The sequence below is a fragment of the Triturus cristatus genome, chromosome 9 (assembly GCF_964204655.1).
Source record: "Triturus cristatus chromosome 9, aTriCri1.1, whole genome shotgun sequence".
NCBI classification, from domain to species: Eukaryota; Metazoa; Chordata; class Amphibia; order Caudata; family Salamandridae; genus Triturus; species Triturus cristatus.
This window is the reverse complement of record NC_140592.1, coordinates 426,097,186-426,114,101: the sequence shown is the minus strand read 5'-3', so window position 1 is coordinate 426,114,101 and position 16,916 is coordinate 426,097,186. Positions and strand designations below refer to the sequence as shown.

The 16,916-nt window shown below is 45.4% G+C and overlaps 1 protein-coding gene across 3 annotated transcripts in view; it reads left to right on the top strand.

The window, feature by feature from the left end:
* The window catches only part of LOC146798086 (cytochrome P450 2G1-like), a 370,121-nt gene that overhangs the window by 236,019 nt on the left and 117,186 nt on the right, over positions 1-16,916 (top strand). For all 3 annotated transcript variants that reach the window (XM_085625303.1, XM_085625305.1, XM_085625304.1), the window contains exon 7: positions 15,926-16,067. In XM_085625303.1, coding sequence (XP_085481429.1) covers positions 15,926-16,067 — 142 coding nt within the window. The remainder of the gene's footprint in view (positions 1-15,925; positions 16,068-16,916) is intronic.

Below are 16,916 nucleotides of genomic sequence, written 5' to 3'. Positions count from 1 at the left end.
AATAAATAAGAATGAGATGTGTGAGGAGGTAAATATGCATTTATGATCAATATGGAGTCCAAGTGAATCTGGCCATCCTTATAATCTAACTTAACGGCCTGAATTAGGTTAGAGGCATGAAAACTTTCTTTTTATGACCAACTAAGGCTTGTACTTAACAAAATAGCAATACCTCCTTTAGCGTGACCTCTATTCACAGGGAGCGCAGGCCGGCTCAGCACTATATAATCTTCAGTGGACCAGTTCTTTGTGATCCAAGTATCTTGTAGACACATTATATCGGCATTCTTGCTTTTTCAAAAATAAGAGTTTGTTTTTATTAGTGCTTAAGCCAGCTGCGTTCCAAGATATCACGTTAATATCCTTGCTAGGAAGAGTTCCCACATTTTAGGCCTAATGGTCTATTTGAATTAAGAGCGCCTGCAACCCAACTCCATTTCTTATCTTCCTCCTCTACGGGAAGCACATGCTGAGTATTTTTCTCTGTATGGAGTTAAACCTTCCTACCTTCTTTACTGAGGAAAACCTGCAAAATACTCTCTTTCTCCGTCATAGGTATGCCTCTTGCTGAGGTTTCTAGATCAATGTTAGGCAGCTTATTTTGGGACACTTTTTTTAATGATAGCTCCACTTCTGGTAATAGAACATCAATGCCACAACAACGTAGTTAATCGCTGTGTGCCATTATCAAATGGGAGATAGCTTTGGATGCAAACATTACTCTTGCACCCCTAGGATTGTTAGATTTTTTAACCTCAACCAGAGCTATGTCATTACTTTCAATCATCTGTAGGCCCGAAATTTCAGCAAAGCAACCCAACAGAAAGTTTCTATTCATATATAGCTAATGGTAAAAAATAAACAGAAAATCCAGGCTACAAGGGGCGTAGGCTAGGAGTTAATACCTGGGCAAGTTACCTCAGAGGAATTATAAATGACATTATTACCAAGAGAGGAAGCAAATAGAGAAGCATTAGGCTTCAAAATACTCTGAACAATAGGCGGAACACTTATATGTAATGTCACTGCATCTTTGGTAGACGTAATAGGTACACTTGAATTCAGTGAGGAGGAACAAGGACCCAATGGATTGTACTCTGTTTGTCCATCTTCTTTCTTCAGAACATTTAAATCCAGCTTTGGTGATTTATTATGGAGAAGGTTGGGGTCAAAGCATAACCGTTTGACCTTTTTTTATTTATCCTTCGGCCTTTCTCCCTTTTTTCCTTCATCTTTTTCTTACAGGCGTTATTACTTTTATTCTTGATAACATTTCCCTTAGTGGAGGAGATTCCGACTTTAGGATCTTCATCTATATGCCGCTTTGAGGAATTTACACCAGTTTTTAGGAAGATAGGGAAAACCTTTCGTATTGTATTTGGATTTGTATTTTCCGTATTAGTTTGCTGGCGGAACGAAGGTACGACCACTGTAGCTGAAGACTTGGAGTCGAAGAGCTGCTGTAGAGTAGAAAAGTGTAATTTATCAAGCATATCTTCGTTTTCTTTCATTTTGATTTTATTATTTCTACTAAAGTAAGGCTTACCAGCCTGGATGCCAAAGTCCCGCCGATTAACATGTGGGAAAGAGTCTATTTGAGTAGAGGCTAGCTTGTCTGGGTCTTCCTTCAAAAGAAGGGGAGTAGAAGACCCCTTCCCTGAATTAAACATACTGTGGGGAAGTACGCTAGCTTTGACTGGCAATAGTTTTTGTTCAGAGGCTATAAACTTTGTCAGGGCCAAAACAGCATCCAAATAAGAGTCGGAGTTACTTACTGATTTCTCCATTAGGGCTAGGATAGAAGCCAGCACTCTTTCTAGGCAAAGTAACGATTCGGACAGCAACATTTTTAATTTTGATTATTGATTAAAGGAAAAAATCTGGTGATAATCCAGGAGTTAATGAACCCCGAGAGTCTAATAAGCTTGTTCCACTGGGTATACTACTGAACACTTGCAGTTTCGCAGGATGATCCTTGGAGGAAAATGATGTGGCAGAAATAAGAGTCCTAGACGATTCTAGATTATGAGCGTGGGGCATCTTATGAGACTGATCTAAATTAATGTCAGGTAACGTAAAGTCTTCCATTATGTGTTCTCTCACTTTTGGGGCTAGTGGAGAAACTCCTTTGGGTTCAAAGATTCCATTTACCAAGGAGTGAATAGTTAAATTTGCCAGCAAAGAGTCAGCCACCCTAGATTCCGAGTGTTGATGATCTGTAGGCCATGATCCCCTGATTTTGGACGGTAGTATGGAGGATACTATTGGTAATGGTTTTCTAAGAATTACTTTAGCCTCTACATGATCTTCATATTCTTTTTGGAAAGACTCCGACATCACTACTGATTTTAAACTTTTTTCTTTTTTTTAGGAAAAAAGGAAGGGATGGTGTTGAAACTCTTTAAAACATGTATTTGCAGTTCCTTAAGTGATTAGCTCTAGTTTTTTTGCAAGCTCTTGTGTACACTAATCTACCAGAGCATTATTGTTTTGCGGTCATATCTTTGTTCTTATATTTCAAGTCCCTTAACCAGGCCCACCAGCTCAGCCAGGGAGGTATGGTTCAAATGGCTCCAATGCACTAGTGCCCCGATGCGCCGCTTATGCTACACCGAGCACCGAGCGCTAAGCGCCGAGTTTCCACTCTCAGCAGGCACTCTCTAGCTCTTGCGTACCTCCAGTAGATCTTTTTACCAAGGTCAAATTACAGTTGAAGATTTTGAAGAAACCAATGACTGATAGGAACTTAGCGAGGTTGTAGCAAAATTGTAGTGGGGTTAGACAGGATCCTAGGTCCTTAATTGGTTAATTGCTTGAATGCTTAGCAGCTGGATGGCCTGAATGTTTTGGAGTCTTGGAGGCCTTGGAGGCCTTGAGAGCCTTGGAGGCCTTGAGAGTCTTGGAGGTCTTGGAGGCCTTGAGAGGCTTAAGATGCATAAAAGTGCATAAAGTGCTTGGAGTGCTTAGAGTGCAAAAAACAAACTGGGCAAAAAAAAGACAAAAAAAGTAAAAAGGCAAAAACCAAAGCTAAAAACCAAGGCTAGGGTGTGGGGCAACAGGCTTTACAATATCTCCTATGCCCCCCGAGCCTGTCAGCCCCCCTCTACCACTCCATCTCACCGCTCTGCTTCAGGCTCTTTCACTCTGCGGTTCCACACAGCTCAGCTGCTCCACTACTATCTTTTAATTCACTTTAAAGTCATTTGGTGATTGGAGTGAGTGTTGAGTGTTTTCCTTGCCACTGCACACCACACTCCGCACATGCCCCACCGCCAGCTACACCTACCACATGTCGCATTTGCTCTCTGGACCCTGGAAACCGGCACCCACAGGGATGGGGACTGCCTGCAACAGTGGCAATGGTGGCCCTCGGCGGCCCTCGGCCCTCAACCCTCAGCCTGTGAGCCCCCGCGGGCAATATAGGGCAAATATTAGGCAGTTTTCTGAATGTTTGTGGCCTTTACGGCGGTGGCAGGCTGTGACTGCGGCTTCGGCTGCGGATGCAGCTCCTCCTCCTCGTCACAACGTCACAACCTCTCTCACAGGTGTTGTCCCAGTCTGTTGATTGCTCCTTTGTACTGATCTTGATTTTTGTGGACAGTTAAATTGCAAGACCACCTTTTTTGCATCGAATTTTGATTCTTTGGTTGGGTTATATGATGTGAGAAGTCTGGGAATGAGATTGTTTTTTGAGCTGATGTCTCCTGTAAAGCAACCACCAAAATGGTTTAAAGATGGAAGACAAGGTCCTGGTCTTCAAGATTACTGGCTAAGCTGTGAATGTTGTAAGCGCAAAGTCTTAGAGCTGGTGTTACTAGTTCCGGGAAGTCTCCTTAGGCTGCCACCGGTCACCTTACTTGGCTTATTTAATGCTCTTGCAATTCAATCCCACCCGCTGGTTGCTGGCTCTTTTTAGTGCTGGCTCATGGAGTGGTGTACATATTCTGATCAACTTGCTATTTCCTTACTCAGTGGGTGGACTTGCCCCTCATGCATTTTTCAGCTTTGAGAATGGTTTTGGCTTTGGCGGGCTGTTGGCTTTTCCTGGCTCACTGCCTTCTTTCCTTCTAAGTGGCTGTGGGTAACCTGGTTCCAGATATTTTTCCACGATTATGTCCCAAGCTAGGAAGTGATTGCAATCACGTTGTACCTCGTCTGCTATGTCGGATGTGCTCCAAAAGAACTTTGTAGAGTCTTTCTGTTGCCCATGGTTTATGTTTACTAATTCAATGTATTGGTAATTGCCTGAGGTTGCCCCGGCTAGATCTGGAATCTGTTTCAGCAGTGTTATGATGTTGCCTCGATTGAGGATATTGGTGTTTCACATTGAGCAGTAAAGTGGGTGGAACAGGTCTATGCAGTTATTTCAGGAATCTCAATGGGTGTACTCTTGGGTGACAGCAGGAGATCGGTGCAGACAGTAAGAACCTTTGCGCTTATGGGCCACCAGGGGTCCCATTGGTTTGGTTTGAATCCTCTGACCAAGCTGTTGTTTGTGGGTCTTGTGGAGTAGATATCAAGAGTCGTTATTTCAGAGGAGACAATTTACCGGCCATCTCGTCCTTGCTATCTTTAGCTAGGTTTTCCGGTGGTATTTTATGGGTAGGTGGTGACCCATTTAGTGAATTGTGAGCTCTGAGGGTGACACTGAGCATTGTGATTGTAGTTAAATACCCGCAAGTCTTTTTGTTTGCATTTTCTTCAGATGGGTTGGCTGGCAAGAGATTAGGAGTGGGAGGAGGCCCTTTTCCTGTGCTTTGGTGCCCTTACGGATGCCAGCCTTCTGCTGTGGATGCTGCTTGTGTTGAAGGAGATTTGTCCTCAGTTGTGTGAGCCGTTCTCCCCCTTTCCTCATCAGGGGAATTGGCCACATTTCTTTCTGGCATTCGAAGTGCTTTTTCAAAGATGGCATAATTTCTCAGCCAGTTAGTTTTAGGGAAGTTTTTATTCCTTGACTTCCGTTTTTATCATCTTTTTTTACTCTTGTCCCTGCAACTGATTGGGTTGGACGTACCAGTGATGTGTTTTGAAGCAGTCTATAGGGGTCTAGTCTGCTTCTGGATTCGATAATGGGTTTCTCAGTTTGCGGTTACACTTGAGCCTCCCTGTAGGTGGCAGGATCCTACACTTACTGCGAGGGTGGCATGCTTTCACCTTGGACAAGTGTGTGTTACAGATCATTCAGTGGGGTAGCTCACTTTCATGATTGGAAGTTCTGCTGCCCTTGCCACAGTTCCTAGAATGGGTGACAGAGAACCATCTGTCTCTTTTACAACAGGAAGTAACAGCATTTTTTGCCAAACGAACCCTTGAGAGAATGCTAATGCCAGAAGTGGGTCATAGTTGTTATTCCCACTACCTTCTGGTGCTGAAAAAGGATGGAGGCCTCCTTTCTTTTCTAGACCTTCGCCCACTCAGTGACTTCCTGTGGAAGGACAAATTCAAGATTCTCACCGTGGCCCAGGTCTTGTCTGCCCTCGACCCCGGGGACTGAATGGTGGTGTTGGTCCTGCGGGATGCTTATTTTCACATCTCTGTCCTGTAGACCCACAGGCATTTTCTGCGTGTCACAGTGGCCCAGAAGCTTTTTTCAGTTTGCCGTGCTTCTGCTGGCCTCACCAGTGCCCCTCGAGTGTTCACAAAAGTGATGGTGGTTTTTGCAGTTCATCTTTAGAGTCCCAGTCCTTCCCTACCGTGATGACACACATGGTTTAATATGCTTTAATTAATAAAATCAAAATTCCTTGATTCTTTTTTATTTGGGAATTCATGAATGTTTTGAAAGTTGCAAATCCGGTAAAATGGTACCAAAAACATAAAATGGATATCCTGGGCTTTAAAAAATCAAAAAAATTCCATATTTACCATCTGCTAAGTAAATTTGTTTAGCTATTTTTCAGAAAATGGTCCATGCTTTTGTAAAGATTGTTAACCCACCCTGGTTCTGAGAATCAGGTATCATGCCTTCCCTTCTCTCTCTGGATGTTGTTTCCACTATGCGTAATTCATGTATTTTGCAAATTCATGAACTTCAGGATTGTGGAAGCCATCCACTAGCCCATCACACTCTTAAAAAAAAGTAATCTGATTGATAGAACTCTTTTGCTTCTATTTTGTGAGTTTTAATGGCTCAGATCTCTAAATGTTAATGCTTTGATGCCCACCCAATTTATTTCTCAAATGCTATGATCTAAAAAACTACTGAAAGAATAAACACCAAATTAAAAACACACACTTTTTGAAATAAATTATACTTTCATGCATCATTTATCATTTTTTACTGTGGTGGATAGCAAAATTTCCTTTGGAAGCTTGAATATGAAATGGAACTTTTTTCTGACCTCTTCCCCCTTTAAAGGTTTTCCCTGTTCAGATCAATATGAGACTTGGCATATCAAACCTTATCATCTTTAATAGGAATGTGCGTAATTCATGAAACATTAAATGATCAAAAATTCATTTTCCATGATACAATACCTACATAATCTCTATTGCTGACAGATTGCAGTTCGCCACTTATTATTATTATTGAGTGTGAGGAGGGTCTATGACTCAATGACTTACAAGAAAGCACGCCTCGAGTGGTCATGACGACCCTTCCCTCTCTGAATAATAGTTTTAAATAGCATACTGTCCTTAGGGGATGTACATAAGTAGTTTATGCCATGCTGTGTTTTCACTGACCGTAGGTACAAACAAAGGTAATGATAACCAGAGCACAAGGGGTGAAATATGTGCAAAAGCTAGTCCTTATTTGTATGGCTTTAAATGTGGGGGTGTGACTTGCAGCCCGAGATGGTGGTCACTAAAGCGACGTGCTCAGGGCCGGGGCTGCTCATCCGTGCATAATCTGGCATTCTCGGCTGCATCCGATGATTGACAAAAGTGCAGGGTAGTACTGCCCACGAACGGAAAACTGACTTAGGTGATCCGGGTGGCCGAGATGGCCGTGAGACTAAGCTCTGCGCTCTGACAGATTCCGGTGAAGCACGGGGCCTGAATGGCGGGAGGAGCCTGAAACACAGCGCACCTTCCTGGGACCAGGCTGGGCCGGAAGCACTTGGAGGCGGCTGGGGCACTAACGTGAGTCTCTGGGCCTATCGGCCGGGCCGGTACTCCGGCGTTATCTCTGGCCTGTGTGGCCCTGCACGCACTTCCCCGCACCATAAATCAGTTCCCGACCCCATAGAGAACATATAGGTGCACACGGTTTGTTGGGGACGCAATACAGTTGCTGGTCATGGGAGGAGGTTTTCAGTGGTTCCTCTTCCCCAGGTAAGTGGGCTGGTGGAGCTGTGTGGTGGAGGGGTTGGTGTAGGGTGGCGTTGCTGCCGCCGCAAAGGTGGTTCACTGGGACTTGGCTGGGCCCTGGGTGGAGGGGCTGGTTCCGGGCCTCTCACCTGGGCACAGCCGGGGCCTTGCCTTTGGGCCTGTGGGCACCTCTGCGGGGGTGGCAGTACTCCCCACGCATCTCTCGCTTCCCCCCTGTGGTGGGCTGGCCCTGCAAGCCGCATCGTGGGAAATAGATGAGCCACGACTGGCACTGGGACATACCTGTGAGGACCGCCTTGTACGCTTGTTGGTGCGGAGGACCTGACCGGGTGCCTGACTGGGTCTGCAGTGCCCCTGCCCCAGAGTGCTATACTGTTACACAGGCCGGAGGACTTGCCCTGTGCTCTATGACCCCCTTCTCTCCTCTCTCTGCTCCCGCAAATATTGACAGGCGGACCAGATCCGAGCTACACACTATTACCAGTTGCCAGAGGTGCCTTGTGGTATGGAGATGGCCCTACCAAGAGCCTGAGTGGGACTGCCGGGCCCTCCAGGGTCCTGCACTACCGTATTGAACGGGGCACAGGGCGGTATAAGGCTGGTGGCATGATCTACTATCCCACATAATAAGGGCGCCCCTACTATGTGTGGCTGGATCTAGAGCTATATTGCAATTCATGCCTTTGGTCTGGGGTGCTTACTCCTTATGGTTGTCTTATAGCAGAGGTCCTGCCCTTACTTAGACATCAGCTGAATGGAGAGTGGACATGGAGATTGCGTTGAACCATTGTAAAAACAAGTGCCTCTAAATACTCCAGCTCCTCCGTCATCATGGGCAAAGGAAAGTCAAGGACAGCCTCTAGATCTTGGAGAACTGGGTCACACTCCCTGCACTCAGAGCACTCACCAAGACGCTCCCACCGGGCTGAAGAGGGGTTTTTCTCCCATACTCCTGTGGATAAACTGGACATGATCCTGAAGGAGATACGTGACTCACACTCTGTGCTTGAAAATCAGCTGGGCACGATCTCCGTGGAGCTTAACTGGCTCAAGGACGATCATAGAAAAGTAGCTGATAAAGTTAAGTCCACAGACCAAACCTTGGCAATGATAGTGCCACAAGTGAAAACTCACGAGGAACAATTGAATCAAATGCACCAGAAAATTGAATCTCTGCAGGCTTGTGCAGATGATGCTGAAGGCCGGGCCTGGCGCAATAACCTCAGAATCGTTGGGCTCCCGGAAGGGTCAGAGGGCCCTAACCCGACAACCTATATTGAGGAATGATTCAAATCTAGTATAGCCCCTGCGGGCTTATCCATACATTTCACTGTCGAACAAGCCCACAAAGTTCCCACACGGCGACCAATACCTGGTGCAAATCCCCGCCCAATACTGGCCAGGATACTGAACTTCAGAGGTCGGGACCATTTCTTACAGGCAGCAAGCGACAGTGGCCCTCTGCAGGTGGCCAACGCTAGAGTCTCAATATTCCCCTGCTACACACTTGCTGTGCAGCGTAAATGCTTTTCATTCATGAAAGTAAACGCTCGGGTCCGAGCGACGGGCCTCATGTTCGCATTGCTTTTTCCAGCAAAACTAAAAATCATATATAACCAACGTTCATTATTCTTCGACACACCGGATAGTGCTTGGGATTGGCTGGACAGGCATTTCCTAGATACCTTGCCCGCCAGATGTCTAGAATCGACACAACCATTGTTGCAATGGGCCCCTCGGAGACGCAGGAGGGGTCTACTCACGCAGAGTACAAGCTCCAGTCTCCCTCCTCATCAGCAAGTGATGGAGATAGACAGGAGGCCCTTTGTTCTGCCTCAGCCCTCCGCATCCCTCATCCATCGATCAGAACCAGCCCTTCCGTTGAGGTCAATTTGGACTCGGACTCAGGTGGGAGTGTGGCATTGTTCCCATCGAAATCCACACTGTTTGTAGGGGTCATGGGGGTAGGGGTGGGTTGGAGGGGGTCCTACTCAATGTGCCCAGACGATGTTGACGGCCAAATCTTATACTATTGTATCCTGGAATGTTCGGGGAATGGGCATGATGCACAAGCGGCATAGAATAGCTGAACAATTACATTGCCGTAAAGCCCAAATAGTCTATCCCCAGGAGACACACCTAGTCTCCTCTGAAACTATGAAATTGCAGAGACTGTGGAGGGGGCAACTTTATGCAATGGCCTATTCCGCCTTTTCTAGAGAGACGGCAATTTGGGTAAGGGCGGGAAGCCCTTCTCCCTTAGTTAGAGTAAGATGGATGAGCAAGGAAGATATGTATTTATACGGGGAGCATTGGATGGTAAGCAGGTGGTGTTGGGTTGCATTTATGCACCGAATGTAGACCAAGAGGCCTTTTTTTCAAGAGTCTCCCGGGCATTCTCAGACTGGTCGCAGTATCCATGGAAGTTAGGAGGGGACCTAATGGCAGTGTTTGATGTAGGCTAGATCGCTCTCATCCCCCTTACTGAACACGCCGGCTCACTTACAAGCGGCCACTTTAACACGATGGGCACAGGGATGGAAATTACTGGATATCTGGAGGTCCCTGCATGTCAACATGCGAGAATATTCCTTTTATTCCTACCCACACAAGTTACATACCTGTCTAGACCACTTCTTATGTACACCTGATTTGTCCCTGACTATTAAGCAATGTACCTATTTGGGTAAGACCATATCGGATCATAATCCCATAGAATTGGTGCTAAATTGGGTTCGTTCCCCCGCACCTATCCCCACGTGGCAATTGCAACCGGCACATTTAGAAGATCAGATGTTCTGAGCCACACTGACCACACCCTTTTCCACATTTTTTGCGGCGAATGAGGGCACAGCCATGACCAGATCCTTAGAATGGAAGGCCTTTAAGGTCACGATGCGGGGTGTCGCCATAGGGTCCTTGGTGGGAATTAGGAGTGAGATGATTAGAGATCTATCGGAACTAGAAGACCCTCTGCAAGCAAAAGAAATAGCAGCCCAAATAAGTGAGGAGGGGGCAGAGGACTTACAATAGGCCAGGATACAGTATGAAGAATTGTTAGAACGGTTAAGGACGATTGATATGCAAGCGTACACACTTCGCACACACGCAGAAGCTGATAGAGCTAGCACATTGTTAGCACGCTTGATTAAACCTCAAATAAACCCCACCCCCATACTGGTGATAACTAATGCCCAACGAACATTGGTCACCTCCCAAGCTGACATTAATCACACATTCCGAGAGTACTACACTAACCTGTACACTGCTCCCCCTCTAGACATGTCTGAAGCAATCACTTGCTTTCTGGCAGAGGTCGAACAGAGGTCGAACTTCCTACTATTTCAGACTCACATGCTGAGGAGCTGGAGGCTCCACTCACTGCAGCAAAGATCCGTGTGGCCATAAAGGCATTGGCCCACAATAAAACTCCGGGCTCAGATGGATTTCCTGTTGAATTTTATTCAACATTTGCTGAAACATTAGTCCCCAAGTTGCTACAGCTCAATACGACCCCACTCATGGAAGGTTCCTTGCCTCCCACCACTAGGGAAGCACTGGTCACATCCTTGTTAAAGCCTGATAATGTCCCTACTGAATGTACGTCCTATAGGCCCCTATCAATCCTAAACACTGAATATAAAATACTTAGTAAGCTGTTGGCATCTAGACTACTCGCCCTACTTCTCAAACTAGTGCACATAGATCAATGTGGGTTTATACCCAGCCATAGCACCTCACTAAATATTCACCGTCTACATGCTGTGATCCATGCGGTTTCTTCCTCAGCACCATTCGATGGGTGTCTATCATTAGATGTACGCCAAGCGTTCGATACTTTGAGCTGGCCATATATGTTAGCCATGTTGGCTAAATTCAGCATTCCCCGTCATACTGCAATTGGGTAAAATTGCTTTACACTAACCCTACAGCCCGTGCCAAGACTGGGATCACTATCTCACCAATGTATAATGTTTATTGTGGTACACGCCAAGGATACCCCTTGTCGCCCTTATTGTTTGTGCTGGCATTGGAGCCTCTAGCCCAATGTCTGCGTCAAATTATGGCCCCATATGGATTACCGCTGGATGTAACAGTCCATTCTGTGGCACTCTATGCAGATGACATGTTGTTATATTTAAAAAATTTGAATGCAAATATGCATGAAACAGCAGCAGAGTTTTCACGGTTCGGGGAAATAACGGATTATTCCTTAACGCCTCAAAATTGGTGGCATACTCCTTGTATGATACATATAATAGACCTCACGTACAGTTTGGTCAGCTACAATTTAAGGTGGAGCCCACAACCTTTAAATACCTAGGGATACACGTTTCGAGGAAAAGTGTGGACACTATAGATGGGAATGTGGTTCAAACTATCAACTCACTCCATTCCCAGATCTCTTTTCGGAATACATTACTGTTAACAGTGGTGGGTCATTTGGCCGTGTCTAAAATGGTCATGTTACCTAGACTACTATATCACTTTGTGAAGCTCCTGGTGATTCTCCCGGCAGGGATTTGTAAAACATTAGCTACCCTGTTAATATCCTTGCTATGGGGAACATGTAGACATAGGCTAGCATTGAGCAAAATGCAGTTTCCAAGTGCCGCAGGTGGTATGAGGGCTCCCGATTTTAAGGCCTACTGTATAGTGGGGCAACTACAATGGCTAACACATTGGTTGGCGGGCCGTAACTTATTTGAGATAGGATATACCCCGGACCATTTGCAACGTGGTATCCTAAAAGCACAACTGTGTCCTGGGGTTGACAAACTGAGAGATCCCCCCCTTTCTCTTGCATGTAGTAATGTATTATTGGAAACAGGTGCAAAAGTATGCAAAAATATCTTTCCCATATGCTCCAAATATGCCGCTATGTGGCCTACCCACAAGACAAGGAATTTTGCCTGGTGCTCGGTTACAGAGTTGGACCCAGAACGGTACGATTTATTCTTGGATGGCAGCCTGATGACTCATGATGAATTTGTACATACTAATGCCAGCAGCCTTCTTTCTCACAAATGCAGCAATCACACCATTCATTCGGAAATACTGTTTGGTGGATCAGAAAGAACCCCTCACCTTTCAATTGTTGAAGTCTATTCATATAATGGAACATGGCCGCCACTTTGTTAGATGCCTATACAGGGGACTCCAGGAACATTTGTGCACTCCACTGCTGTCTCTAAGACAAAAATGGGAAACGGCCCTAGTAAGGGAATTAGATGATGGGGAGTAGGGGTGGGCGGAATTTGCGGAATTAACCTTCGCAAATTATCGCGAGAATGTTTAAAATTATCGCAAACAAGCAGAAATATCGCGAAGATGCGGAAGTTTTTTTCCGGCATGTTCGCGCGATTTTCTGCATGGTTGCGGGTCGCCAACTTACCCATGTGGCTGCTTGCGGGCGCGGCCATCTTGTTTTGAGTTGTTCTCGCGGTGCATGATCGCGAGAAGAAAGACGTGATCGCGCGACGCATGACGTCACTGCGGGCGCGAACTGTCGCGAGACAGCGCAAATGGCTAAAAACAATACAACATCTCATGGAGAACGCGACCGGATCAAGAAAACTTGTCGGCGAACGCAGGGATTCAGGTAAGGCGATCGCGCGCGCGCGAGAATGTATCATTTTACAGCGCGAGCAAGAAACAAATTATCGCCAAGCTGCGGAAACCGGAATTTTTGACATTTTCGCGCTCTCCGCGGAACGCAAAAATGTCAAATTATCGCAATTTCCGCGAACGGAACGAAATTTTTGCCCAGGCCTAATGGGGAGTTGGCCTTAATGTTAGCAAACCCTCGACAGGTCTCCCGTAATTTCTGCCTAAAAACGATACAATTATTCATACTTCATAGGGCTTATCTCACCCCGAGGGCCATCCAGAAAGTTCTTCCTACTGCCTCTTCTGGCTGTCCAAGATGTCCTAATCCGAGTGCTGATTTTATTCACATGTTGCGGTCCTGTCCCGTGTTGGGGGGGTTTTGGTTGGAGGTTACGTTGAGCCTTTAAATCTTAACAGAGCATTCCCTTTGGAATACTGTAGACGCCTGCCTTCTGGGCCTATTCCCTCTCCCCAAGAAGGCAAAACTACTGTGCCGCTTTGCAGGATTAGCCTTGATGCTTGCCAAAAAATTGATTCCTCAGCACTGGAAATCCCGCACGGCACCACGCGAAGGTAAAAGGAAGGAGGAAGTTCTTCGATGGGCCATGGCGGAGAGGGAGGCGCTTCATCGCGAGGAATATCGAGGGCTGAGAAAACTGCCAATCTCCCTATTGGGCGCACCTAATAGAACATTTCAAAGCACCCACAGGGGAAATGTTGGAGGGTTCCCGGGACCCACTGGAGGTCCTGACGGAAGATCACTGATTATGAATGCCACGACTATTCCAGATTACTGGATTGGCCCCATCACTCCCCCCTCCCCTCTCTCCCCCTCCCCCGTCCACCTCCCTTGTGCCCCCCTCCTCTCTGTCCTTCCCATCGCTATCGGATGTGTCTACCTCGTAGTGTTATATACTACTATGGGGGTGTCTACAGCACAGCGGCAGAGTTTATTTGTTCTTTGTTAAGAGGATTGTTACTTAGTTCTAAATGGTGTAATCTAATGAGTTCTAAAATGATAAGCAACACACTGAAGATGCGTGATATACTGTGTCTGATACGTAAGTGCATTATTAACATAAGTATCACTGATAAATATGTCAAGGCAATGTAACAAAATGCAATTCCATGTTTGACACAATTGACAGCCTTGTAAACTATGTCCTACGAATGTAAGGAAAAACGAAAATGAAATTCTGATTCATGTAATGCGTCTGTAAGATTTGTAAAGCTTTAATAAAATCTGTGTTAAAAAAAAAAATTGTATGGCTTTAATTGTTTTATTTTGTAAAGAAACTCTAGAATGGATTTTTTCAAAATGTACGTATTATTTTCTGAATTAAATTAAGATGTACTAAAGTAATAATATGGAGTTTGACCTGTGCAGTGCAGCAATAAAAGTTTAAATCTATGTTGTTTATTATTACAATTGTTTTAAATGCAATAAAAGTTTAAATCTATGTTGTTTATTATTACAATTGTTTTAAATACCATTTGTCACTGTGTCACCTTTATGGTGTCTTTTCCTTGGCATCCATTATTATAAAGGGTCATATTTATAAATATTTCATGCAACACAGCAAGACACCTTGCTGCGTTCAAGATAGGGCACATTCCAGCTCTCTGGCTGCCCTATCACACAAACTGCTGCCTCGTGCCAATGCAGGCACCCTTGCACCCTGATTCAAGGGTGCCTTTGTTGTGGGCTGGGTGGTTTTGTGCAGGAAGGGACACCTTCCAGCACAAAAACAATCCTCTAATGCGTTTTGCTCTCCCTACGTGTGCTGTAGAATGCAGCACACGTAGAAAGGGGAAAAACAAGGAGAAGTAAAGATATTTCTCGTTGTTACACCTTCGCTGGGAAGGCGTACCATTCTGACGCATTCCCAGGTCTACCACTATTGGTAAATCTAGAACTGCTGCAGAATCCATCTGTGAATGTGTGAGAACACCCGTGCTCCACCCATGGAACGCCACCCCAGGGCAGAGTAATGGCAGACAGCAGCTTGCAGTGCTTTGCGTTACTCCAGATTTACCAAGTAAGGTGGCATTGCGAGGGTTGATAAATGTCATTATAGGTTTTGCGTTGTCCTGTGCCCCCTTGCGTGGGTCGAGGGTGACGCAAAACCTTTGATAAATATGCCCCATTATAAATAGAAGATACGCAGTTGCAATGTGCCATGGAGGTATGTCAAGCATAATGGGTAAAAACACAATTATTTTTAATGATAGCCAGGATGCCAGGTGTTCAATCCATGCAGTGTGATAACATGTCACAAAATAGTTTCCTAATTGTTGTTTCCCTCTCTGAAGTCAATGTAATATGCATTCTGAGAAACAGTAAGCAGAGTTTTCTCTTATTATTTCTAACCCTGGGCGGCCAACTACGCTACACTCACGTATTGCACGTAGCACAGTGCAAAAACGCGTAGTGTAGTTGGCATTTTTTGCTCACTCGCAGTCCTCAACGTCAAGTTGGCGACCGCGAGCGAGCAAAATTACATCCCGGCGAGACTTTTTCCTCGTTCGCGATCAGCAACATCAAGTTGGCGATCGCAAGTGTGGAAAATAAACCTCCTGGCGAGATTCTCAACGCGCGGAGGTCAGGTTTCTCATTGCGAGTGGTAGCGTATGCTCGCGACCGCTCGCGATGAGACACTACCAGTCCGCATGGAGAAATCTGCTGCTCGAGTAAAAATCTACTAGAGCGGCAGAAAACGACAGCTCGCACTGTGCGAGATGCCGTTTTCAATGATTGACAGTGCGGCCAAGCATCCGGCACTGTGCAATCATCCCGAACAGCGCACTACGCAGTTCGTGTAGTGCTACGCGTAACTCACGTAGTGCGAAGTGCAATTCACGTAGTTACGCGTAGCGCTACTAACCAAACAACGCCCAGGGTTAGTTATTTCACCTGTACTGGGGTAACTGTGGCTAGAATTGTATGCTTCCTTTAAGATCTAGGAAGAGCACTCTGTGTCCTATAGTGTTTTATTATGACAATTACACTCCTTTACACTGTTTTTATAATTTTTCTTTTCAGGAAAAGGAAAACCCATTATCAGAATTTAACATTCAGAACTTGATTCCAACAATAATGGATCTAACCTTTGGCGGTATGGAGACAATCAACACGACTATCAAATATGGGTTACTAATGCTTTTGAAACACCCAGATGTTGAAGGTTAGCATTCAGTGGAAAAGTAGACAGAATGCATGGACTGAATATTACTAATTACATGAAAATAGTGTCCTCATAGTGGTTGGGATACTTTCTCCTAAAAAGTGATGCCATCGCTTCTGTAGGAGTGTTTTATTTTAAACAAGACTGCTTTACGTTCATACTTGGAATTTAAATTGTTTTCTTGAATTGCTTTTCATCAGTTTTGGTGGACTGGTACTTTGTCACAAATGTGACAGAGTACCCTGTTCTTCAAACCCTTTGTCTACCTGCCTCATTTAGAGATGGGCAGACCTCCCGTTTTCACTCAACAGAGTCCCAGTTGGTTCTATGAACTCAAAACTTCCACTGATGGCCCTGTAGCATAGGGGCTGTCAGAGGAAGGACTTTACACTGCCCACCTTATTTAGGGAAGACTGTGTAATGTCTTTTTATCCCTGTCTGTCATCACCAGGAAAAACGTAGCAGTGAGAGACAGAAAAAACATTCATGACCTCAAACTCTGGGAGAAAACGTCCAAGGTTTGGGGCCAGGAAAAACACACTTAAACCATTTTGTACATTGAAAGGAACTGGAGGTTATCTCTAAATTTAGCAGATGGTAGTCCATCTGGGTTGTGAAGGTAATGTCCTCGAAGACCCTGATGGTCTGTCAAACCTTAGAATTTGGTGGACAAATGTGATGGAGTACCATGTCTGTCAGACCCTTGGTTCGCCAGCAGAATTATGAGTTGGGCAGACTGTCCGTTTTTCGACGGCAGTGTTCCCATTCGCTCTGCCATCAGAACACTTACCCTGACATACCGATGCAGTAGGTGTCCTTGGAGTAAAGCCATCATACTTAAGCCTGGGC